This window comes from Colobus angolensis, unplaced genomic scaffold (assembly GCF_000951035.1).
Source record: "Colobus angolensis palliatus isolate OR3802 unplaced genomic scaffold, Cang.pa_1.0 Scaffold58, whole genome shotgun sequence".
Taxonomy (NCBI): domain Eukaryota; kingdom Metazoa; phylum Chordata; class Mammalia; order Primates; family Cercopithecidae; genus Colobus; species Colobus angolensis.
The window spans coordinates 1788504-1814532 of NW_012119376.1; the positions used below are offsets into that span (position 1 = coordinate 1788504).

General features: G+C 38.8%; 1 protein-coding gene across 5 annotated transcripts in view; it reads right to left on the reverse strand.

Annotated features, from left to right (window-relative positions):
- AIG1 (androgen-induced 1) overlaps positions 1–26029 on the reverse strand; it is a 276547-nt gene that overhangs the window by 150385 nt on the left and 100133 nt on the right. For 3 of the 5 annotated variants that reach the window (XM_011962040.1, XM_011962039.1, XM_011962041.1), the window contains exon 3: positions 24612–24713. In XM_011962040.1, the coding sequence (XP_011817430.1) occupies positions 24612–24713 (102 nt within the window). Of the gene's footprint in view, positions 1–1550; positions 2686–24611; positions 24714–26029 lie in introns of those variants that run through there. The other 2 variants (XM_011962043.1, XM_011962042.1) reach the window with 2 other exon arrangements.

A 26029-nucleotide genomic window follows, 5' to 3' on the forward strand; every position in this document is an offset into this window, starting at 1 on the left:
GAGGCTCCAGAGAGATTCCTTGTTCCTTCAGCCATGTGAGGACACAGCAAGAAGCTGGAAGGCTGTAATCTGGAAGAGGATCCTCACCAGAACCCAACCATGCTGGCACCCCGCTCTTAGACTTGCCAGCCTCTAGAACTATGATAAATAAGTTTATGTTGTTTATAAGCCACCCAATGTGTGCTATTCTGTTATAGCAGCCTGAATAGACTAAGATATATCTTTTCTTTATTTACGAAGCTGAGAAGTATTTCAGGAAACACATTTAAAATGGCTCATATTAAAATAAGAGGGCTCTAAATTAGGGATGAGGGTTTTGAGGGAAATTGTGTTCTTCAGTTAAAAACATTTAGGTACAGAAAAAAAGGATGATATTGCAATTTAAAGCAAATCACCTTTAAGACACATCAAAAAAGATAGTAAAGTAAAACGATGAAATATTTCTGAGTTTTCTATGTCAGAACCTTGCATGCAAACTTACCAAATATAGGCAATTGGGGAAAAATTCATAAGCAAATAATTTAGCATATGATACTCAGCAAAACCTAATGAAAGATCATCAAGCTTGATTTCAATATATAATAAATTACTGCATTAAAAAAGTATTTTGCAAATACATTACTGTTCTTAAAATAAGTTACTATATAAAATGTGAGCAGGGGCTGGGTGTGGTAGCTCATGCATGTAATCCCAGGACTTTGAAAAAGCTGAGGCAGGAGGATCGCTTGAGGCCAGGAGTTCGAGACCAGCCTGGGAAACATAGTGAGGCCATTGTGTCTACCTTGGGAAACATAGTGAGCCCATTGTCTCTACAAAAAAGTAAAAAAAAAGTAGCCAGGTGTGGTGGTCCACACTTGTGGTCCCAGCTACTCGGGGGGCTGCGGCAGGAGGATTGCTGGAGCCCAGGAGTTTGAGGGTGCAGAGGGTGCAGTGAACCATGATAGTGCCACTGTGTACTCCAGCCTGGATGACACAATGAGACTCTAAAAAAGTCTCCAAAAAATAAAAAAATTAAAAATGTGAACAGCTGTGTAAACAATTATAATCTATAACTTTGACTTTTATCTCAGTTGCATGGCTTACTTACGTAACTCTACAAAATGATGAGTTTGGAAGGCTTGAGCTTTTAAGAAAAAAAATTCATTAATTTTACTGAATCCACTTTAAATTTATAGAAATACCAAATTACTTATTGAAAAATCCCAGGCAGTGTAAAAAGGACTATTCTGGGAAGTTGCTATTGCCGGTATGTTTCCCTGGTCTTATAGATGTATGTTTCCCAGGATTACTTTGTAGAGATTATTAGAATTTTAAAAATGAGAGTGGCCAGAAGTCTTCTACAGTCTCCTTAGAGAGTTCTAGAAGGTTTGGATGGTCTTATTTATTTATTTATTATTTTTTTAAAAGAAGTTTATTTATTTATTTAGTATTTTTTAAAAGAAGTGTATTTTTTAAAAGAAGTGTAGAGCTGGCATAAGAGAATAGATGACTTGTACCCCGAAATCTGCTGTCTCACCTTGACTGCCCCAAACTTGGACTGTCTCAGCCTTGCCAGGGTTATAGAAGGGAGGTCACAGGGAGGGAACCTGAAGCAGCCTTCCAGTGCCACGCTAACCCTGACTTCCAAATAAGGTTAAAGCACAGCTTCATGTTATCCAGAGTCTGAAATGTCAGCCAACTTCACCAGCATGAGAAGTGCAATCAGGCAACATTATGCAGCAACATAAATATATCACTCAGTAAAATGGAAAACCATACAGCAACAACTGGTGTCAACATCAATTAACATGTTTAAACAGTGACAACAGTTTACTCTATGAGTGTGCATACTGAGGAAAGAAACGCCCCCCTCCTAGAGTCTAAATCATATTGATGGGCAGCTTACAAGTAAAGAGAGATACCTCTCCCTCCCATCTTTTCTCTATCCATTAACTTCATCCTCATTTGGGCTTATCCTTCATTTTAAACTCCCATCTCTCCATTTATCATTGTATCCTTTGAGCATCAACCTCTCCTTCAGCAAATGTTTTTTAAAAATCACCTAAAAGAAATAACAGTGGTATGCCAATGTTTTCCATTACCTAATTTTTCCAACCTGTTACAAAATGCAACTAATAAAATCAAGAGTGAGTATCATTCCTTATGGAGGTTAAAAATTCATGTTCATCTAACACCAAATTAAGGGGCAATTTTTGACAATGCTGCGGATACCCTTCTGTACATCACTTGTGAAACGGCACTTCTTGAAGGCCCATATTTCATCAACTTGGCAAAACTTCATTTCAAGGTCATTTCCAAATGCCCTTCTTGTGCAGAGCAGCATGCATGGCACCAGGTCAATCCTTTAGTCATTGCTGGAGCAAGCTTTCTGTGGAGCAGCAGCCTGCTTCAAAGTCAGATGGGCATTTGAAAAGCATGCCAAGAAAACTTGAAGCTTTGAAATGCTGCAGAAGGAAAGGTCGCAACATCTTTTAATTGCTTTCTCTCCCCGCAGAAGGTTGCTTTTCATATTTTTATGCAAATATTACAGACCTACCCAGTGTGAAAAACAGGTTAAAAAATGTGGTAAGTGATTTTGTGCATATGTCTTCAATTGAGCAGAGTGTCGAGTGCCAAACTTCAACCAAGCTGATCATACTGTAGTTCTGTGTAAAAGCCCAAAGTGGTGGAATCTAGTTGCTATAGCTGCAAATTAAACAAATAAATGAGACACCATGGAATGCAGCAAAATATCTGTGGTCTGATTAGTTCATATTTGCCATATGTGCGAATATGAGCAGTCAAATTCTGAGTTTAAGCAAAGATCTTTCGAATAGGTATAATGAAGGGGGAATTCTTAACAATAAATAAGGAAGATTTGAATTCTCTGTCCAAGGATAAGTAACTTACATTTTATATCAGTTTTTAAGGAATTTCATTACTTTTTTTGTTAGGAGTACAAATTCAGTGTTGCTAAAAATATAAGATTTCTACCGGGGCAGTTTTCCTTGAAACTTTAGATTGAGATTGACACTAACTTGCTAGTTATCATATGGTAACAAGTTAAAATCGTTAGCTCTAGGGAGACTTTACTTTTGTTTACATTAACTTTGTTTAATTTTATTTATTGGGCCTGCTGTGTGGCAGGCACTGTGCTCTGTACTTGTGAGGACAACCTCGTGAATCCCACAACAAACTCTACATTTCCTATGAGTAGAGCTCAGTGGAGAAATTGAAGAAGACCATTTGAACACAGAATTCCATTCTGACTAACCTCTTAAATCATTTACACCAAACTGTCTTCACAGAATAATAAAACCAGAGAAAACTCGAAAGGTTATCCGGTTCAGGCCCCCTTCAAATGTCTGCATTCAGGCCCCCTTCAAATGTCTGCATGAAATGAAGTGGCTCTTTTTGGGTTAAACTGGTGTGGGGGAAAAGAACAGAGCAAAAAAGACATATTAGTATGTACGTAGTGATGCCAGAGGGTAGGTATCAGAAGGAATGTCTACTAACAATGGTCTGTTTATCCCAGCACATGGAGATAGCAGCAATATCAGCAGCGGCACCTGGATATACAGGATCATTAGCTATATTACCAGAGCCAATGAATTAATGTACTTGATAAGGATGAAATGAGTTGTGTAAAGGGGAAATGTTTCCACCAATCTGGGCTACTTATTACAGCAAGGTTTACACATATCTGAATTACACCATTACCTATAAGCTCAGTTCCTGCATATAGATAGAGAGATGGTAAAAACAATAGGAGAAAATCATCCTTGCTTGGATGAAAAGGAAAATAATAAAAAATGCCAGGAATGTTTATCAGTGACTTAATGAAATATGTTTGGTGAAATATAATGATAATTTAAATTCAGCAGCATCTCTAAGTAGATGTTTACAAGGCTCCATGGAGAAAGGCCCCACAGCACACAGGTACAGAGAGGGCAGCTCTTGAGTGGTCTACTCCAAGATTGGCTGCTCATGGGCCGTGAGTGCTTGGGCAAGTTATTTGGACACTTGGAGGCCATCAGATATAGCTGTGCCATTTGTTTGAAAGAAGAATATGGATCCTGAAAATTATAAATCAATCAGCTTGACAAGGGTGCTATAAGGTTCTACGATGAATCACTGAAAGGCTAGAATGGCTCACTGAAGGATGTAGAAAATTCAATGATCATAGGTACCGGCTTAGGTTCACTTAGAGAAAATAATTTTATTTCCTTTCCAGAAAGTGTTACTAGACTTGGAGAATAAGGAAATGTGATAGAGGTTCGTTCACTCAACCATTCATTCATGCATTCCTTCAAAGAACATTTCTGAGACCTACTATGTGCCAAGCACTGAGCCAGATAATGGAATATGCAGACGATGCTAAGACCATCTGCCTGCCCCCAACGGACACCAACTTCCAAAAAACGCAGCAACAAACTACAAATACAGCACAGCAGATGCTACAGGAGAGGTACCTGCTGTGTAAAGAGGGTCATAAATAACGGATAGGCATGGGAGAAGCAATGCATGCATGAGCAAGTGATGTAATGGGAGAGGTGATGCATGTATGAGCACACTCGGATGAGAAGCAGAGTTCTGAATGGGAGAAAAGGGCTCTATATCCTCTCAGTTCGGGAGCGCAGTGTGCAGGGGCTGTGACAGTGTGGCTGAAGTGCTGTGGTAGCCACAGGTTAAAGGGGACAGGGAGGATGCTGAGGACCTCCTGTATAAGCTGCACCTCAAGAAGAGGCATAAATGGGCTCAAGGAAGTCAGCCAGCACCTCAGTATCCCTCAAGAACCAGGCAGTTTGGGGATAAATTCAGTAGATCAGATTCAGAATCAAAGGGTCATGAAAAATATATGAGATTGAATTTTGTTTTTTTTGTTTTGTTTTGTTTTGTTTTGTTTTTTGAGATGGAGTTTCACTCTGTTGCCAGGCTGGAGTGCAGTGGCACAATCTCGGCTCACTGCAACCTCCACCTCCCGGGTTCAAGCGATTCTCCTGCTTCAGCCTCCCGAGTAGCTGGGACTACAGGCATGCACCACCATGCCCAGTAAATTTTTGTATTTTTAGTAGAGACAGGGTTTCACCATGTCGGCCAGGATAGTCTCGATCTTTTGACCTCGTTATCTGCCTGCCTCTCGGCCTCCCAAAGTGCTGGGACTACAGGCGTGAGCCATCGCACTTGACTGAGATTGAATATTTTCTATTGGGGGTTGCCACACTCTTGTCCTGGCTTCTCTTTAGCTGACCGTCTTTCCACAAGACCCGGATAAAGAAATATAAAGATAAGATGAGGATGGGAGGCCATCAACACATTCTTGCTATCTCCATGATCTGGAGAAAGGTAAACTTGGAAGTAACATGAAAAAAGGACTGGTGAAGAAAGAGGGCAGAGGCCAGGAGATGAGAGATGAGGCTGCTGCCTCAGTTCAGCTGAGAGATGACCAAATCTTAAACTAAAGCAGACATTTTGGACATGAGGAGGCTGGGGCCGATCTGGGAGCTATTTTGGAGGTGCAGCTGATAGGACCTGTCACCTAACTGGGGGATGTCATAGGAAGAGGAGCTTTGAGATGTATCTTGCCATTTTTGAGATGGCAACACAAGCCAAATAAGATTTAAAGGAGGGCTCAAGCCATCAGTATGGTTTATCTCAAGGTCCTTGTATCAGAGGCAGAATGTGATGCCCACAGGGTAGTCAGATTAGGAAGCACAGACCTGGAAAGGACGCATGTAGAGCAGAACCTGAAATCATGGGAGAGAGTGAAATCTTCACGGACAGAGAACATGAGGGGAACACAGAGGACTGGTTTTAAATCTTGCTGAATGGATGAAGGGACTGGAGAAATTTGGGCGGCAGAAAAGAAGACTCAGTTCCTTCTGAGAGTCTTTCCTGTAGCTGAAAGCCACCTGTGACTGTGGTTGGCTATTGAAGCTCCATCACTGGAGATGCTTAATCAGAGGCTGAAAGGTAATTAGCCAGGATACTGTCCAGGTGATTTAAGGTTCATATGGTAGATGAACCAGATGATCTTTAGAATCACAAGTTTAGGATTCTAGGATTCTGTGGTTCTATGATAGAAAATGTAGCCTCTTTCCACTTTACTTTCTTTGGCAGCAACACTGATGTGTGCTGAGGTTGGAGCTTCAATTAAGAGGGAACTGGAAAGGATACAGGTATGGACTTCCGCCAAGAAAACGGGTCTGTGGCTAATGAATGATCTGTCTGTGGCAGTGAGGAAGGAAGCCAGTTCCTAGAACACTATCTTCCTGCCTTCCACCACCACCTCCCCTAAACATAAAGACCTAAGGGCAAATGAATGGAAAACATATGAATTAAGTTTATTTTGAAATATCTATGGATTTAAGTATTAGGGGAGAAAGCACTTGTGTAAACCACACTCTGGGTTTTGCTGACCTCAAATTATCTGAACATAACTTATAGACTTCTTGATGAACTAATACTATTGCTGGGCCGACTCATCATTTAAACAAAGAAACAAGGGCAGAGTGCAAGCCAAATAATAGCATTAGCCTTGAATTCTACCCTAGCATGGCAAATTAGTTCTCCAAAGGGATTTGTGATGGCATGAAATTGCCTTAAAAAGCCATTGTCTGGCCGAGTGTGGTGGCTCACACCTGTAACCCCACCACTTTGGGAGTCCAAGTCGGGCAGATCATGAGGTCAGGAGATTGAGACCATCCTGGCCAACATGGTGAAACCCCCTCTTTACTAAAAATACAAAAATTAGCTGTGTGTGGTGGCGCATGCCTGTAATGCCAACTACTCGGGAGGCTGAGTCAGGGGAATCACTTAACTGGGGAGTCAAAGGTTGCAGTGAGCCAAGATCGTACCATTGCACTCTAGCCTGGGGACAGAGTGAGACTCTATCTCAAGAAAGAAAAAAAAAAAGAAAGAAAGAAAGAAAAGAAAAGCCATTGTCCGGTTATTTCCTTAGAGAGAGAGAATAACTAATACCCAGATAAAACAATTAATATGTAGAAGAGCTTTTCAACAAATTTGAGCCAGGCTGACCTGTAGCTCTGCATTGTTCTGGAATGTGTTCTTTGGACATCAGTCCAGGCCTTCTCAGGCAATAATAGCAATATAACATGCACAAAAAGACCCTTTCTGGGAACAGCAGGTCATGTGTGCAGGATTTTGCTGCAGTGCAGCTGAAATTGAAGAGTGAGGTTAAATACAAGTTAGAAAATAAGTAAATGCTTTGAGGTTGTACTCTCTGTCAACTATTATGAAGGGGAGGAGAGAATGAATGAGAGAAAAAGAGAACAAGAGAAAACATGGACATAAATTGATAAGGATGATTCATTCATGCAACAAATATTGATCGTCCATTTTGTACAGGCATTGTTGTAGGTATTTGGGATAAATTAGCAACTGAAATAAAGATCCCTACCCTATGTAAATTCCATTCTATCAAGGGAAGATAGACAATAAACCATAAATAAAACATATAAGCAAAACCACATTCTATATCAAGGATGATTAGTGCCATGGGAAGGGGGAGCAGGTTAGGGGATTTCAGTGAGTGGGGAGTATGGTGTTAGCTGTAGTTTCTAATTGACTGTTAGAGGTAGGCATTACTGAAAAGGTGAGGAGGAGGGTAGAGGAGTGAGCTAAGCAAATATCTGAGGACAAAGTCCAAGAAGAGAAGGGTACCTGGGGTGTTCAAGGAACCATAAGGAGGCTAGCTTGATCCATTAACATCTATTGATTCATCAAATGGTTATTGAGTACCTATAACACACCAAGCACTATACCAGGCACTAAAGAGAAAAAAGGCCAGGTGTAGTGGCTTATGCCTGTAATCTCAGCACTTCGGGAGGCTGAGGCAGGAGGATTGCTTGAGGCCAGAAATTGGAGATCAGCCTGGGGAACACAGTGAGAACTTGGTTCTACAAAAATTTTAAAATTTAAAAATTAGCCATGCATGGTGGGGTGTGCCTGTAGTTCGAGCTACTCAGAAGGCTGGGTTAGGAGGATCCCTTGAGACTAAGAGTTCGAGGTTAAAGTGAGCTATGACTGCACCATTGCACTTCAGCCTGGGCTGTGCAATGAAGTGAGACTCTGCCTTTAAATGGAAGAAAAAAAAAAAAAAAAGAGAGAGAGAGAGTGCGAGAGAAAGAGAGAAAAAAATCCGTAAACCTTAAGTAGCCATGGAGAAGGTAGGGTATAAAGAAGTGTATGATTTGACTCTGCCATTCTGCCTTCTTTATTCTAGAACATTTTTAACCCTCTTTCTCCTCTCGTCTCCCCCCTTTCCCAACTCCTTATCCTGTCTTCCTCTTTTCTATGGCCATCTCACATCTTCTCATTCATGACACTATCCTTCTTTCTTTCCTCTATTCCTCTATCTTTCTTCATTCTCCATCCTGGCCTCTCCCTGTCTCCCCTTTCTTCCTCCAGTTTTCCTTGTCTTTTTACCTCACAAGGTAGTTCACAATTTATTCAAACATCAGCTTAAAAATTATACATTTTTTCCAGTTCATAATATTCTGGTTAAAGTAATAAATAAAAAATGTCATTGGCAATAGCTAAAAGTAAATGCCTTGAAATTTATTACTGATCTGAACAAACAGAATAATCAAATCTTCACATTAAAATTTAAATCTGCAAAATCTAACATGGGAGGACTGGACTTGTTAGAACTAATGATCACAGATGAAAATTCACAATGGAAGAACCTATCATCATCCATAAAATTTGGTAAGAAGAAAGCTTACATATGGGAATAGCATGAAGCAATTCTGAAAGCATCTGACTCATTGTTGATGTAACTCTCCTTGTTCCTGGTTTTTGGGGGTCTTATTTGTCTTCTCTGGGAGGTCCATTTGAGAGTCCTAGAGAGAGGTTCCTAAGAAATTTCTGACCTCTGTTCCAGTTTCTTACTTTCATTTTTGAAAATTTCCAGAATCTTAGTTACTTTAGAATACTTTAGAATGGAAATTGGAAAAGGCCAGTTTCTTTTTCATATAAAATATTTAAGATATTCTTTCAATCAATAGCTTATTTTTATGAAATACCTAATATCAGTGTGGCACAGACTCCATGAGTAATGAAATGCACAATCTGTGTATCCCAGAGCTGGAAAGTTACCATAAGTCATGCTAGCTACCAAAAGAATAACATCAAATCTGAGTTCCTGCAAAACCAGTGATCATCCAAGTGGCATTTAATGCCTTCTCTTCTGGGAAAGACAGATGCACAAAATCTGTAGTAATTATCAAATGTCAAAATAATATTGAAGATAATAAATCATTGCCTAAATTAAGGTTCTCTTGAGGATCAGTTACATATAACAAGGACAACTGATAAATCAAGCGTGAAGAGGGGTGGAGTTTATTATTTTTTTCTCCTCATAAATTACACAGGAAATGAACAACTCCTGCTGTGATTATAAGAATATCAAGATCTTGTCTGCTTAAAGATCTTTGGTAATAATAATAATATCCTAACCCTATTCAGTGCTTTGCATTCTGAAAGCACTTTATAAACATGAATTAGTTCTTCAGTAAGCCGAGGCACTATCTGATTGTTGGTATTTCCTGTTAGAGCATCACTGAAGCTCAGCAATCTTTCTAGAGTTTAAATATTTATTTATTTATTGCTTTCAGTATATATTTACTTCACTTGACAATGCTTTAAAATTATAATAAGCAGAAGAGAAAGGTTCATGGTTCTATATTTGCAATGAGGAAACAGGCCAGAATAACAGTAGGGCTTCTCCTTGTCAAACTGTAAACAGCCCTTTGGGGACTACGCTGTTGGCTTGTGGAGCTGTTTTCCTACTTGCCTTCTTCCATCTCAAATACGCCATTTCTAGCCTGTAAAACTGCATCTGTTTTGTGTTTTTCTCAACCTGCAGCCCCACAATATCTATCAGGGTGATTTGCAGATCATAGGTTTATAATACATGTTTATTAGATTGAATTATATCAAAGTCCAGGTCCACATGTTGCAGGCCATGCAGAACTCTGTCTCCTACAACTGTCCATGGCCACCTGCATTACAGTTTGGAAATTCTGATTCATTTGCTGACATCACTTGTGCTTTTCTTTCATCTGATCATCAGTGGACTGAGGACAGAAAGATGGTGGAAGGACAGAAATGTAAATATGACATTCTTCCAAATTTCAAAAGCACATGCATAAACATTCTTTTAATCATCAACATTTATTGAATGCCTAATGTTTGTCATGTGCTGCAAGTTGCTGAGAATATAAAGTTAAATAGGCTACAAGGAGAGAATGATTTTTGATTTTAGATATTGAGCCGGCTCCATTTAAATGTGCCATATTGTATATGCTTATATTTTTAATTACAATAAATTAAAACAATAATTCTCTCTTTTGATATTTTCATAGAGCCTGGAGATAACTTAGTATTTATACAACAAGATTGCATTACTTTTCTAATTCACTGATTTACTCATTTCTTCTCCTCTTCAAATAAATTCTAGGATTGGTTGCTGAGAAAAAAAAAAGTAGACAATAGAAAGGAAGGGATATGACACTCTCCTTTCATTATAATCATGTCTAACTTCTAAAACTTTAGTGTAAAACAAAAATGAAAGCCCTGTGGATTTCAGATCCTGTAAGCTTTCTTATGCCTGTTTTCTGACTAATTTTGTGCTGGCAGTTGAATGCTGCAAATTCAAGACCGAGTTGATGACGTGTTCTGAAATGGTGTTATGATATACTTAACTATATCTCAGTTCTGTGGTTCTGGGCTCTAGATTCCTAGAAACTATGTTGAGAGTCTTCAAATAATGAATGTGATTCTGCACATAAGAAGAGTGTGCATTCTTTCTTGGAATTCTTTTAATTATAAAGATCTCAACAGGCAATGACTGCATACTGTAAATGTTTAAAACCTCATATTTTCCCAATCCCTCAACATCCCCCATCAACAGGTTATGAGCACTCCAACCAGATGACCAGGTGCACCAGTGTGATAATGCTGGTACTTGTCACAAGTTCCCCCTGTTAGCCCTCTCCTGACATTGACCTAGTGACATTCAAAAACACCAGTGCAATCCCCTCACACCATTTGTTTGTGTACTCTACTCTAGCCCCCAATAAAGCCACTTACCCAGGGGTTTTCTCTCTCTCTCCCCTCCCCATCTACCTGATTGAGCCCACTCCCCAGAGCTCCTATATGGGCCCTATGTGGTGGGGATTGCCATGCCTCTTGTCTCTAACTCCTGTAAGTATATATAACAGATCCTTTAATTTCTTATGTCTCTCCCAATGTTATTTCTGTGGCCATAATGGAGTGATCATTACAAACTCCAACAAAGAGACCTACTCCCCCATTTATATCACAGGTAGCCAGGCCTACAGCATCATAATCATTTGCAGAAATAGGGAAAAGTTACAGAAGACATCATCAAGATGGCTGACTAGAGGTACCCAGCATTCACCTCCTCCAGTCACATGTCGAACAGAGAGTATAGGGGAGAACACTGGAATTCAGCAAAGAAGTGACAAAGCCCCTCTGGGGCATGGAGACTTGGGACAGCAGCACAGACAGGGAAGCAAAGCACCTGGCTAGGATTGGCTCAGAGCCCAGAGAGACCTCAGGCACAGGAAAAAGGTAAGGTGAAGATCCCAGCAGTCCACATTTCCACCCTGGCTGCCTGTAATCCTAACAAGAGGAGAGCCCCCAGCTCACAGGACCTGAGTCCAATACAGGGAGTTACCTGGAAACCATGTGACTGCATTGTTCCCTAGAGGAAATCAAGCTGGGCCCCAAGCCCACAGGACACAGGCTGCCACAGCATATCATCATGTTGAGAGCAGAGCCACCACCAGTGTGCATCCTGCCCTGGGGCCCCAAAACCCCTAAATCTCCTCATCTTTGGGGTCCCTCGGACATCCCACCACATCCACCCAGAGGGATGCAGAGTCATGATAGTAGCTGTGCAGCCAAGACCCCAGCATCTGAGCACACACGATATCCTACACCCCAGAAAACAGGCAGTCCAATACGGTGGGAAGGCTGCCCATGGAAAAGAGGGAGGCAGTGCATGCACTCCTCAGAATCCAAGAGCTGCCTGCCTGAAGCCTGCTGTTGCTGCCACCAGCAACCTCAACCTCTGCAGTAGCAGAGTAGGTGCCCTTCCCATAGGACTGTGGATTCGCCTGACCAGGCCCACCACTGATGGCAATCTGCTCCCTCCAGAGCAAAACTGCTGCACACCCACACATGCCCCCCAAGGGCCAAAGAACCAGCCTGGCCAAGATATGTCACCACTGGAGACCCCACCCCCTCCAACAAAGTGGTTTTGTACTCAAGTGCATCCCTCAGGGACCCAAGGACCAGCTGTCCAGGGCTGCTACCATCACCAATGACCCTGCCCCCTCCAGTGATGAAGCCACCCAGGCCCACTGCTGTCAGTGAACCTGCCCACTCCAGTGGTAGAGCTGCCATACACCCGTGCTTCCTAACGCCAGAGCCCCCAAACTGATCTGCCTGGTGTCCCTGTTCCCAGCAAAGCCATGCAATAGCCTCTACAAACAACCACAGTATAGACCACTGAGGTACTCACAGACACCAATGATGCTGATTATAGCTGAAGAAATCATACGGAGACTACATTACTGCCCCCATACTGAACCAAAGCCAAAGCACCCTACCCAACTGTATATTTATGATACATATACATATACAGAAAAACATTTTTCCCTATGAAAGCTACTCCATAAAATCAGAAGAGGCAGTGTCCCACCAGACGCGCAGATATCAACATAGGGAAACAGGAAACAAGAAAAAGGAAATGTGATGCCTTCAAAGGAACACAGTAATTCTCTAAGTAACAGACCCCAAAGGAAAACCAATCTAAAATCACCTGACAAAATGCAAAATAACAAGGAAACCTGGCAAGATACAAGAGAACACAAATAGATTCAATGAAATCAGAAAACAATTCATAAGCTGAATGAGAAATTTTTAAAAATAGGTATCATTAAGAAGAATGAAACAAATGTTAGAACTGAGTAACTCAGTGAGTGAAATAAAAATAAAATTGAGAATTTCAATAATAGACTAGATCAGGCAGAAGAGTTTCTGAACTTGAAGACAGTTCTTTTAAAATAATCCATTTAGGGGAATGTGGGGAGAAAAAATGGCAGATAAGAGGCAGGACTAACTTGCAGCTCCCACTCAGACAAAACCATGTGTGGAGACTCACATCAAGAACTTGCTCCAGGAACCACTGCAGGAACATACCAGGAAAGCCAAGAGAAACCACAGACCCTTTGAAGGAGGTGGATTGCTGCTGCAGGCCCTGTGGGACAGCTGAGGAACTGTGAGTTGGCTTGCTTTCTCAGCTAGGAGGCTTGTAGCCTGGGGCAAGTTCTCAGCACTGCTCACCAGCTGCCTGGAAATAAACTGTGTGCTGTTGGGAGTGGCACAGTGGGAGGTGGGAGCCAGAACGGCTTTCCATGCAGCAGGCTGTATGGGAGCTAAGTGGCTTTCCCTCACTTCCTTGGTGACCTGTGTCACACAGCAGAGGCAGCCATAACTCCCGTGGGAACATAACCCCCTTGGCCTGGGAACTACACCCCCAATCTCCCACAGCAGCTGCAGCAAGCCCTGCCCAAGAAGAGTCTGAGCTCAGACATGCTGAACCCTGTCCCAGCCTGACAGTCTTTCTCTACCCTTCCTGGTAGCTGAAGACAAAAAATATAATCTCTTGGGAGCTCCGTAGCCCAGCCTCACCACCTCAGAAACTTGAATATTCATCCAAAGGCGACCCTAGGGTGAGCTTGTATCCTCCCTACACTCCCACAGCTGATGCACTCTTCATAGCGCCACCTCCTGGCTGGAGGCCAACCAACACAAAACCAGTGCACAAAAATACCACCAAGAACCCTCACGGAGTCCACTTCTCTTCTCTGCTACCTCCACCAGAGCAGGTGCTGGGATCCACAGCTGAGAAACCTGGAGACAGATCACATCACAGGACTCTGCAGACACTTCCCAGTACCAGGCCAGAGACTGGTAGCTCCACTGGGTGGCTAGATCCAGAAGATAAATAACAATCACTGCAGTTTGATTCTCAGGAAGTCCCTCTTTAGGGGAAAGGGTACAGCACCACATCATGGGAGCACCCCAAGGGACCAAAAAATCTGAACAGCAGCCTTGAATCCCAGATCTTCCCTCTGACATAGTCTACTGAAATGAGAAGGAACCAGAAAAACAATTCTGGTAACATGACAAAACAAGGTTATTTAGTGCCACCAAAAGATCACAGTAGCTCACCGGTAATGGATCGAAACCAAGATGAAATCCCCAAATTGCCAGAAAAAGAATTCAGAAGGTCAATTATTAAGCTAATCAAGGATGCATCTGAGAAAGGTGAAGTCCAACTTAAAGAAATCAAAAAATGATACAGGATATGAATGGAAAAATTTCCAATGAAAAAGCATAAATAAAAAATAATTGCAACTTCTGGAAATGAAGAAATCACACTTAGAGAAATGCAAAATGCACTGGAAAGTCTCAGTAATAGAAATGAACAAGTAGAAGAAACAACTTCAGAGCTCAAAGACAAGGCTTTTGAATAAACCCAACTCAACAAAGACAAAGAAAAAAGAATTTTAAAAAATGAATAAAGGCTTCAAGAAGTTTGGGATTGTGTTAAATGACCAAACCTAAGAATAATTGGTGTTTCTGAAGAAGAAGGGAAATCTAAATGTCTGGAAAACATGTTTGAGGAAATAATCGAGGAAAACTTCCCTGGCTTTGCTAGAGATCTGGACATCCAAACACAAGGAGCTCAAAGAACATCTGGGAAATTCATCACAAAAAGATCATAGCCTAGGCACATAGTCATCAGGTTATCTAAAGTCAAGACAAAGGGAAGAATCTTAAGAGCTGTGAGGCAAAAGCATCAGGTAACCTACAAAGGAAAACTTGTCAGATTAACAGCAGATTTCTCAGCAGAAATCCTGCAAGCTAGAAGGGAGTGGGGTCCTATCTTTAGCCTCCTTAAAACAATTGTCAGTCAAGAATTTTGAATCCAGCAAAACTAAGCTTCATAAATGAAGGAAATATAGTCTTTTTCAGACAAATGCTGAGAGAATTTGCCAATACCAAGCCAGCACCACCAGAACTGTTAAAAGGAGCTCTAAATCTTGAAACAGATCCTTAAAATACACCAAACTAGAATTTCATTAAAGCATAAATCTTACAGTACCTATAAAACAATAACACAATGAAAAAAAACAAGGTATTCAGGCAACAAATAGCACGATGAATAGAATAGCACCTCACATCTCAATAATAACATTGAATTTAAAAGACCCAAATCCTCTACTTAAAAGACAAAAAATGGCAGAATGGATAAGAATTAACCAACCAAGTGAATAGTACCTCATATTCTCAATAATAATGCTGAATGTAAATGACCTAAATCCTCTACTTAAAAGACACAGAATGACAGAATGGATAAGAATTAACCAACCAAGTGAATAGTACCTCACATCTCAATAATAACATTGAATGTAAATGGCCTAAATCCTCACTTAAAAGACACAAAATGTCAGAATGGATAAGAATTAATCAACCAAGCACCTGGTGCCTTCAAGAGACTCACCTGACACACAAAGACTCACATAAACTTAAGGTAAAGGGGTAGGAAAAGATATTCCATGCAAATGGACACCAAAAGTGAGCAGGAGTAGCTTTTCTTTTTCTTTTCTTTTTGAGATGGAGTCTTACTCTGTCACCCAGGCTGGAGTGCAATGGTATGGTCTCTGCTCACTGCAACTTCTGCCTCCTAGGTTCAAGTGATTCTCCTGCCTCAGCCTCCTCAGTAGCCAGGATTACAGGCACCTGCCACCGTGCCTAGCTAATTTTTGCCTTTTTATTAGAGACGGGGTTTCACTATCTTGGCCAGACTGGTCTTGAACTCCTGACCTCGTGATCCACCTGCCTCGGCCTCCCAAAGTGCTGGGATTACAGGCGTGAGCCACCATGCCTGGCCAGGAGTAGCTTTTCTTATATCAGACAAAACAGACTTTAAAGCAACAGCAGTTGCTTTAAAGAGGGACATTATATAATGACAAAAGGACTAGTCCAACAGGGAAATATCAAAATCCTAAATATATATACATCTAACACTGGAGTTCCCAAATTTATAAAACAATTACTACTAGACCTAAGAAGTGAGATAGACAACACCACAATAATAGTGTGGGACTTCAATACTCCACTGACAGCACTAGACTGGTCATCAACACAGAAAGTTAACAGAGAAACAATGGACTTAAACTATACCCTAGAACAAGTGGACTTAACAGATTTTTACAGAACATTCTACCCAACAATTGCAGAATATTCATTTTATTCATCAGTATATGGAACATTCTCTAAGATAGACCATATGATAGGCCACAAAACAAGTCTCAACAAATTTGAGAAAATCTAAATTATATCAAGTACTCTCTCAGGCCACAGTGGAATAAAATTGGAAATCAACTCCAAAAGGAACCCTCAAAACCATGCAAATATATGAAAATTTAAGAACTTGCTCCTGAATGATCACTGGGTCAACAATGAAATCAAGGTGGAAATCAAAAAATTCTTTGTACTGAACAATGATAGTGATACAACCTATCCAAACCTCTGGGATACAGCAACAGTGGTGCTAAGAGGAAAGCTCATAGCATTAAATGCCTACATCAAAAATTCTGAAAGACTACAAGTAGACAGTCTATGGTCACACCTCTAGGAACTAGAGAAACAAGAACAAACCAAACCCAAACCCAACTGAAGAAAAGAAATAATCAGGATCTGAGCAGAACTAAATGAGGCTGGCCATGGTGGTTGTCTAGGCGCAGTGGCTCATGCCTTTAATGCCAGCACTTTGGGAGGCCAAGGTGGGTGGATCACTTGAGGTCAGGAGTTCAAGAACAGTCTGGCCAACATGGCAAAACACTGTCTCTACTAAAAATATACAATACACAAATTAGACAGGTGTGGTTGTGCACGTCTGTAATCCTAGCTACTCAGGAGGCTAAGGCATGAGAATTGCTTGAAACCAGGAGGTGGAAGTTACAGTGAACCAAGATTATTATACCACTGCACTCTAGCCTGGGCAACAGGGTGAAACTCTGTCTTAAAAAAAAAAAAACAAAAAATCGAAATGAAGTTGAAGTAAAAAAAATACAGAAGATAAATGAAACAAAAAGTTGATTCTTTATAAAGATAAAAAAGATTGATAGACCATTAGCGAGATTAACCAAGAAAATAAGAGAGAAGATCTAAACAAGCTCAATTAGAAACGAAATGGGAGATACTGTAACTGATACCACAGAAATACAAACGATCATTCAAGACTACAGTGAACACCTTTATGCACATACACTAGAAAACCTAGAAGAAATGGATAAATCCCTGGAAATATACAACCTCCCTAGATTAAACCTGGAAGAAATAGAAATTCTAAATGGACCAACAACAAAAAGTGAGATTGAAACGGTAGGTAAAAAGCTACCAATAACAAAAGTCCAGGGCCACATTTACAGCTAAATTCTATCAGCCATTCAAAGAAGAATTAGTACCAATCCTATTATACACTATTCCAAAATCATTCTATGAAGCCAGTATCACCCTAATACCAAAACCGGGAAAGGGCATAACAACAAAAGAAAACTACAGACCAATATCCCTGATGAAGATAGATGCAAAAATCCTCAATAAAATACTAGCTAACTGAATCCAACAGCATATCAAAAAGATAATCCACCATGATCAAGTAGGATTCATACCAGGGATGAAGGGATGGTTTAACATTTGCAAGTCAATAAATGTGATGCACCATGTGAATAGAATTAAAAACAGAAGATTACATGATCATCTCATTGGAGCCATTCTAGAGGTTGGTTCATCAGCAAAACCTTTCTAGACATTGGCTTAGGCAAAGACTTCATGACCAAGAACCCAAAAGCAAATGCAACAAAAACAAAGATAAATAGATGGGACTTAATCAAACTAAAAAGCTTCTACACAGCAAAAGAAACAATCGGCGGAGTAAACAGACAACACACAGAATGGGAGAAAGTCTTCACAATCTATACTTCTGACAAAGGAGTAATATCCAGAATGTACAAAGATCTCAAACAAATCAGCAAGAAAAAAAAAAATCAAACAATCCCATCAAAAAGTGGGCTAAGGATATGAATAGACAATTCTCAAAGGAGGATATACAAATGGCCAACAAACATATGAAAAAATGCTCAACATTACTAATGATCAGGGAAGTGCAAATCAAAACCATCTGACTCATGTGAGGATGGCCATAATCGAAAAATCAAATAATAACAGATGTTGGTGGGGATGTGGTGAAAAGGGAACACTTTTACACTGTTGGTGGTAATGTAAACTAGTACAACCACTAAGGAAAACAGTATGGGGTTTCCTAAAGTAACTAAAAGTAGATCTACCATTTGATATAGAAATCCCACTCCTGGGTATCCACTTAGAGGAAAAGAAGTAATTATATGAAAAAAGACACTTGCACATGCATGTTTACAGAAATTTGCAATTTCAAAAATATAGAACCAGCCCAAATGCCCATCAATCAATGAGTGGATAAAGAAAATGTGATTATATATATATATGTATATATATATAAGTATGATTATATATATATATATATACACACACACACACTATTGAATACTACTCAGCCATAAAAAGGAACAACATAAGTACTGGCATTTGCAGCAACCTGGATGGAACTGGAAACTATCATTCTAAGAGAAGTAACTCGGGAATGGAAAAGCAAACATCATTATGTTCTCACTCATGAGTGGGAGCTAAACTAAAATGAATGATACAATGGACTTTGGGGACTCAAGGGAAAGGGTGGGAGGTGGGTGAGGGATAAAAGACTACAATTTGACTATAATTTGCTTCAGAGAGAAGTTTTTTTGGTTGTATCTACTTGTTGATATTTCAGCTTTCTGTATCTGGATGTTCGTATCTCTCCCAACAGTTGGGAAGTTTTCAGCTATTATTTCATTGAATAGGTTTCCTATGCCTTTTCCCATCTCTTATTCATCTGAAATTTCTATAATGGGAATATTTGTTTCTTTAATGTTGTCCCATATGTCCTGCAGGCTTCCTTCACTCTTTTTTTTGTTCTTTCTTTTTTTTTTCTTTTTCATTTGAATGGATTTTTTTTTATTATTTCAATAGGTTTTTGGGGAACAGGTGGTGTTTGGTTACATGAATAAATTCTTTAGTGGTGATTTCTGAGAAATCAGATTTCAAAGAAACAAAGAAAATTTACAATTAAAACTAATGAAGTACTAAAAAAGAAAGATGGCAAATAAACAACCAAAAGATGCACCTCAAGGAACTAGAAAAGCAAGAACAAACAAAATCTACAATTAATAGAAGGAAAGAAATAATAAATACCAGAACAGAATTGAAATAGAGACAAAAAATTTCAAAAGACCAACAAAAGAAATACTTGTGTTTTTGGAAAAGATAAGCAAAATTGACATACCATTAGGTAGACCAAGAAAAAAGAGAGAAGACTCAAATAAATAAAATCAGAAATAGAAAAGGAGACATTACAACTGATACCATAGAATTACAAAGGATCAGGAGAGGGTACAGCTCAGGGGTAGAGCATTTGACTGCAGATCAAGAAATACAAAGGATCATAACAGATTATTATGAACAACTATGTACTAACAAATTGAAAAACCTAGAAGAAGTGGATAAATTCCTGGACACATATAACCTATCAACATTGAGCCAGGAGGAAACAGAAAACCTGAACAGACCAAGAACAAACAATGAGATTGAATAAGTAATAAAAAGTCTCCCAACAATGTAAAGCCCAGGGCAGAATGGCTTCACCGCTAAAGTGTACCAAACTTATAAAGGAGAACTACCACAAATACTTCTGAAAATATTCCAAAAAATTAAAGAGGAGGGAATTATTCCTAACTCATTCTATGATGCCAGCATTACCATGATGCCAAAATCAGACAAGGACAGAACCAAAAAATTAAACTATAGGCCAATATCTCTGATGAACATAGATGCAAAAATCCTCAACAAAATACTAAAATCCAACAGCATATCCAAAAGTTTATATTTATCCCAGAGATGAAAGGATGATTCAACATACACAAATTAATAAATTTGACACCTCTCATAAACAAAATGAAGGACAAAGCCTATATGATTATCTCAATAGACACAGAAAAAGTATTTGATAAAATTAAATATCATTTACAATAACAACTCTCAACAAATTAGGTATAGATGGAATATACCTTAATACAATAAAGGCCATATATGACAAACCCACAGCCAACATTATACTAAAGAGACAAAAGCTGAAAGTTTTTCCTCTAAGATCTGGAACAAGATGGAACTAAAAATGATGAGCTCATAGAAGTAGTGAGTAGAACTGTGGTTATTAGAGGTTGGGAAGGCTAGCCAGGAGGGGAGAGTATGGAGAGGTTGGTTAGGAGACACACAATTATAGCTAGATAGGAGGAATAAATTCCAGTGTTCTAGAGCAATATAGAATGAATATAGTTAACAATAATTTATTGTATATTTTCAAAAAGCTAGAAGAGAGGATTTTGAATGTTCTCAACATAAAAAAATGATAAATGTTTGAGAAAATATATATGCTAATTACCCTGATTTGGTCATTATACATTATATATATGTTTTGAAGTATCACTCTGTACCCTGTAACTATGTTAAATTATTACATGTGTGCTAAAATTAACTTTAAAAGGTACAAGTAAAGGAAAATAGAATTAAGTAGCTGGTATACAAAGGAGACAGGGAAACATTTAAATTTTATAGCATATGTATGTGGTACCCATTGAAAATTAAAATAAGCATATACATTTTTGAAAAAAGCTACAAATAAAGCTAATGAAGTACTAAATAAAATGTTTTATCCTCCTACATTGTCAGATGTAGTTTTACAAAACAAAATAGAAAACATGTGATTGGATAAGCAGTAAAGCATATATATTTATAAGCTATAAATATAAATATTTAATATTTAATATAATAAGAATATAAATATTCTAAAACTATATTTTCCTTGCCTTCATTTCAGCAAAATTATTAAATATGCTATTATAATGGAAAATTTCACAAAATTTTCGCTCTACTGATAGTAATAATCTAAAAGATCAATCGAAAATAAAATTACAATCAAAATGTATGCAACTTGAATTTTCAATTAAAATACATACATTAAAACAAATGTGGGAATTTTTTTGTTCTTGAGACAGGGTCTCACTCCTGTCACACAGTCTGGAGTGCAGTAGCATGATCATGGCTCACTATAGCCTTGACATCATGGGCTCAAGCAATCCCCCCACCTCAGCCTCCTGAGTAGCTAGGACTACAGGTTCATAACACCACATCCAGCTAATTTTTTTTTTTTTTTTTTAAGAGACAGGGTTTCACCAAGTTATCCAGACTGGTAAGAAATTTTGAATGGACTTATTTCCATATATTTAAAAGGGTTATTTTAAAATTAATATTAAAAACCAATTAGAATTAAAAGCAAATACAAATTATAATAGTTATTAAAACTTAAAATATTATTTAAACAAAGAAGAAAATGCTCATTTATTTGAAATATCATTTTATTACACATTTTATGAAAATTATTCATAATTCTAGCATTTAATGTTCATATTTTAATTGCTAGGCTAAAAGATCAGCATCATGGTTTGTCAATTTTGTATCTATAGTTACATAGATACAGAATTCAAGTAATGTAAATTGCTTAATATTGCAAAATATGCCTGAGCCACCATGCACAAATTCTTTCTCCTCAGTAATTCTGGAACTATCAATTGGAACATGAGGAAAAACAAAGAACTGGTCATTTATCACTATTAGGACACAGAATTCATTGTGAAAGAATCTATTGAGCTCATATTATCTTAGAGGATTTGACATATTAACTAATTTATCTTTTTTCTTTCCTAAATATTTGTGTCATTCAATTCCTCCTGGTGTTTCTAAGTAGTATTTGTCTCCAGGAGTAAGAATTTTAAGACATCAAAGTGAATCAAGGTAAAATTAACAGAGGCAAGTCAAAGTTCTAATGGCTGGATACATGCTTAATAAACCATTTGTTCAAAACATTAAAAATTTAGAACCAGGATCCACAAAGGCTGTGATTCATTCTCTGGCATGAAGGTAATATTGTGCAGTTCAGGCCTGTTAACAATAGGCCAAAGTGGCCGAGACTTTAATTCTATAGCACATGATGCAATTATTTGTTGTCAGCAAAGTTTCTCCTAATGTCAGAACAAGGTAACTGACATCATTTCACATTCAACTGGAGGCTGCAACTTCAGGAGTCTCCCTTTAATACTCACATTTTGGACACTCTAATTAGTTATCTAGGTGATATTACTCCTCCTCATATTTGGAGATGTCACAAAGGATACTATTTGTACAAGAATATGCCTGCCACATATTAGGCCACACATAATAGGCCACAGCCTGCTCCTGATTGAACACATGACAGTGTTTTTTGGTGTAACGTTTGAAGTGATGATTTACAAAGCCTATCTCCATTTACAACTCAGCTCTTGGAGATAAGGAATTTCATAATGTCTTTTTCTTAAAAATACATACCTAATTACTGACTGGTTTATCTTAGACAGCTAGCATATGCTAAACAGCTTGAAAGTAAGCTTTAAAATACCCTGAAGATGTTTCCCTTATTGCTAACTTACTGTTGTAGAAGCTATACAATGCTACTCTTTTTATCAAGAATCAATTAATGTTTCGCTTGTTCAGATAAAATGTGGCCACACATTTGAGGCCAGACAGGCCTGCGTTCAGATCCCACTTCTACCACCCTGAGCTATGTCATTTGGGCAAATTATATAATCCTTCTGAGGTTCAGTTTCTTCATTTGTAATTGAGATCATTCCTTATTTGCAGTGCCATTGTGAAAATTTAATGATACAATCACTGTGGAGTGCCTGGCACACAGTATATTCTCAAAAAAAAAAAATATATATATAAAATAAATAAATAAACAGTAGCTATGTAACTGACAAAGAATTATGGAAATCGGCTATAGTGAATTCATTCATCAATTTAATAAATATATATTGATCCTACTGTATGCCAGACAACTGGGCAAAGTGCTTGGAATTCAAAGGCTGCTTTGCACTAGGAGCTTAATATTTCTGTGGGGATACAGACATGCATAATAGAGATATGAAAGTGCTGTATAAGCACAAGTAACGGAATAGCTAACTTTGCTTGGGGAGTTAGGAACGGCTTCTTAAAGAAGATAGGAACTAAGCTAGCAGGAATTTGTCAGGAAAGACTGAGAAGGGCATTTGGGGCAGAAGATTGCAAAGGCATGGAGTTACGACGTGCTTTTCACATTCAAGAAAAGGAAAAAGTTGGAGAGGGCCATAGTAACCATGCCAGGCCCCGTGGATGGCTAAACTGAGCTGACAAGACCCAGCTGATGTGTTTGGAAATAGACCAGAAGTGCCATGCTTATCCTTCAAGAGTGTGGCTCTAACTGAACTAAAAAAAAAATCCAGTTCTCTGAGATATGCCACTTTTGATGAATTGGCTTAAGGAAGGACTGATCAAAACCCTTCAGTACAGTGATATTTGTTTGCTAGACACACCACTTTTCTTCAAATATACCAAAATTGGGGGCAGAAGGGAAACTGTTATTTTGTACTCAAGGCTCATGATTTCCAGCTCTTCCTTCCCCTATAATTTCTTGTGATGGGCTGCCCTTTTCACCAGGAACACCCCGGGACATGTTCTAAAAACTGCTGTAACCAAAACGCATGCTTCTTAGTTAATAATAAAGTAGTGTTCAATTCCAAAAGTTGAAAGGGAAGATGACACAAAATTTCACTGCAGAAAATATATCCTCAAATGTTGTAAAATGATGTGAAAACCATCCAGAGCACTGGATTTGAAACTAGTGAGGGGAACATCATGGCTAAAGCATCAGAAAGAATTAGACTGAGAAGAAGGAAAAGGCCTCAAAGCCACAGGCAAACACCCTAACTTGGGCAGAACCCTAAGAGGCAAACAATCCCACTGCTAAAGATACCTTCAAATGCCTGCAACAGATCTCCGAGAGAAAGTAACAGCCTTGCTGCCCATCTGAGGGAAACTGTCCAGCTGCAGTAGTTACTTCCAACAAAATCCTGTCAATGTGAGGTGCAGATGGAGCAGAGGGTTGGTGGCTGTGTAGGTGGGAATCCAAACCTGGGCTCTGAGGACAAGCCTTCTAATGGCACAGAAATTAAATTCATCCCAGAATTGGCTAGTTATATTATTTAACACCCCTGACACACCTACGTTAATAATCTGTGGATTCATCTACTACATAGTTTGAAAAATGACTCAATTCCATGGGAAGAAGTTTCTATTTATATTCAGTAAATATTACAGTATTCTCTAATTGTAATCTCCCATTATAACCTTCCAAGATTTAATGGATTTTTAGGCAAATTCTATGGAAGGTCTAAAGAGCAGATAATAGCTATTTTATAGATTTTTTTAAAATAAAAGAAAGCCATTTGTTTTAATCCACTCACCATTCCGTGATTCAGCCACCCTGGGATAAAATTATCCAGCAGCTTCGGGTATATCATCTCTCTGTCATAGGCATAAATGATCCAGAACACTGCTACAACAAACTGGAAGGAAAAAGAAATCTTTTATTTCAAGTTCATTGACTATTCACAACATACAATTTATTGGTTAACAATAGTTAAAAGAACCCAACAGAATTTGGAATCTATGATGAAAGACAGATCGGTAAACCAGCTAATGATTGGAAACACAGGTCTAGCTTCATTCCATTAGTAGTAAAAGTTAAGGTGCCTCCTCTGTCTCTGATCTCCCAACTGTGTTCTTTCAGGCAAAGGGATTGGTTTCTGAGGGAGAAAGAAGAGGCCTGTTTTCATGAACAGCTCCGTTTCAGGGCTAACTGTACTGGTCTGATTCCTCTCGAGAGGGTTTAAAAGTTCACTGGTGGTTTTTTCGGATCCCATTACCCACTATCTAGGGTTAGCACACATTCAGGAAACTGTCGGGTATGTCCCTTTTCCTTGAACCCATCATGTGGTTTAAATTAATCTTCACCTTCTCAAATTTCCACTTCACCACTAGCAGCATTGAAACCACTGCTATAAAATCTCCTAAAGTCACATTTCCAGCAAATGTATTAATTTATACAGACTAAGCAAGGGCTTTAGCTGCACTGAGAAGCTGGGTCCATGGAGGGTACAGGAAGATTCCTAATTCTCTTGGAATAACTTAGAAGTTCATCTGAGTTCCAAAGGTTTGTTTTGGCCCAACAGCAACATAATCATCAAAAGAGAGTAGAATACTCAATGTATTATTTTACCCTTTTTCCAACTAATGGTGAGAAAAGAAGTTCAGATAAAATAATGAATGGCCCGAGGTCTTAACCTTCAGCACTGAATTTAAAAGAAGAAGTGTAAATGTCAAAAATGTAGCATAGAAAGGGAACCATCCCACAGGAAGAGATAAAAGTCTTTGTAGAGTGATGTCTCAAAATAAAAAATGCTACGAAATGGAAAAATATAGCATAAATATTAGAAACAATTTTGACTTCATCTTATATCTCACTCATGCTCCCATATTTTATTAATAAAAATAATAAATAGTTTAATGCCACTTCAAATTGGTGGTTTTGGTAGGTTGGTGGAAGAAAAGGCCAGAATGAAAGAAATTAAAGTGGTGGTAGGTGGCAGGTAGAGGCAGTAAAAGGTGACTCCCGTTTCATGGCAATGGACAGTGAGGGAAGGCAAAGGAGGCCGGCTGTCTGAGACATGTAACAGGGATTAGGAGGGTGTGTATGATCTTACAAAATAGGAGATCCAGGCAGTATTTTGATTCGCTAAAAGTCAGAGTAAAAGGAGATAGAAAGGGAATGACTGATAAGCAAGGCTCAGGAAAAGAAAGGGATTAGGATTATAAATACAGA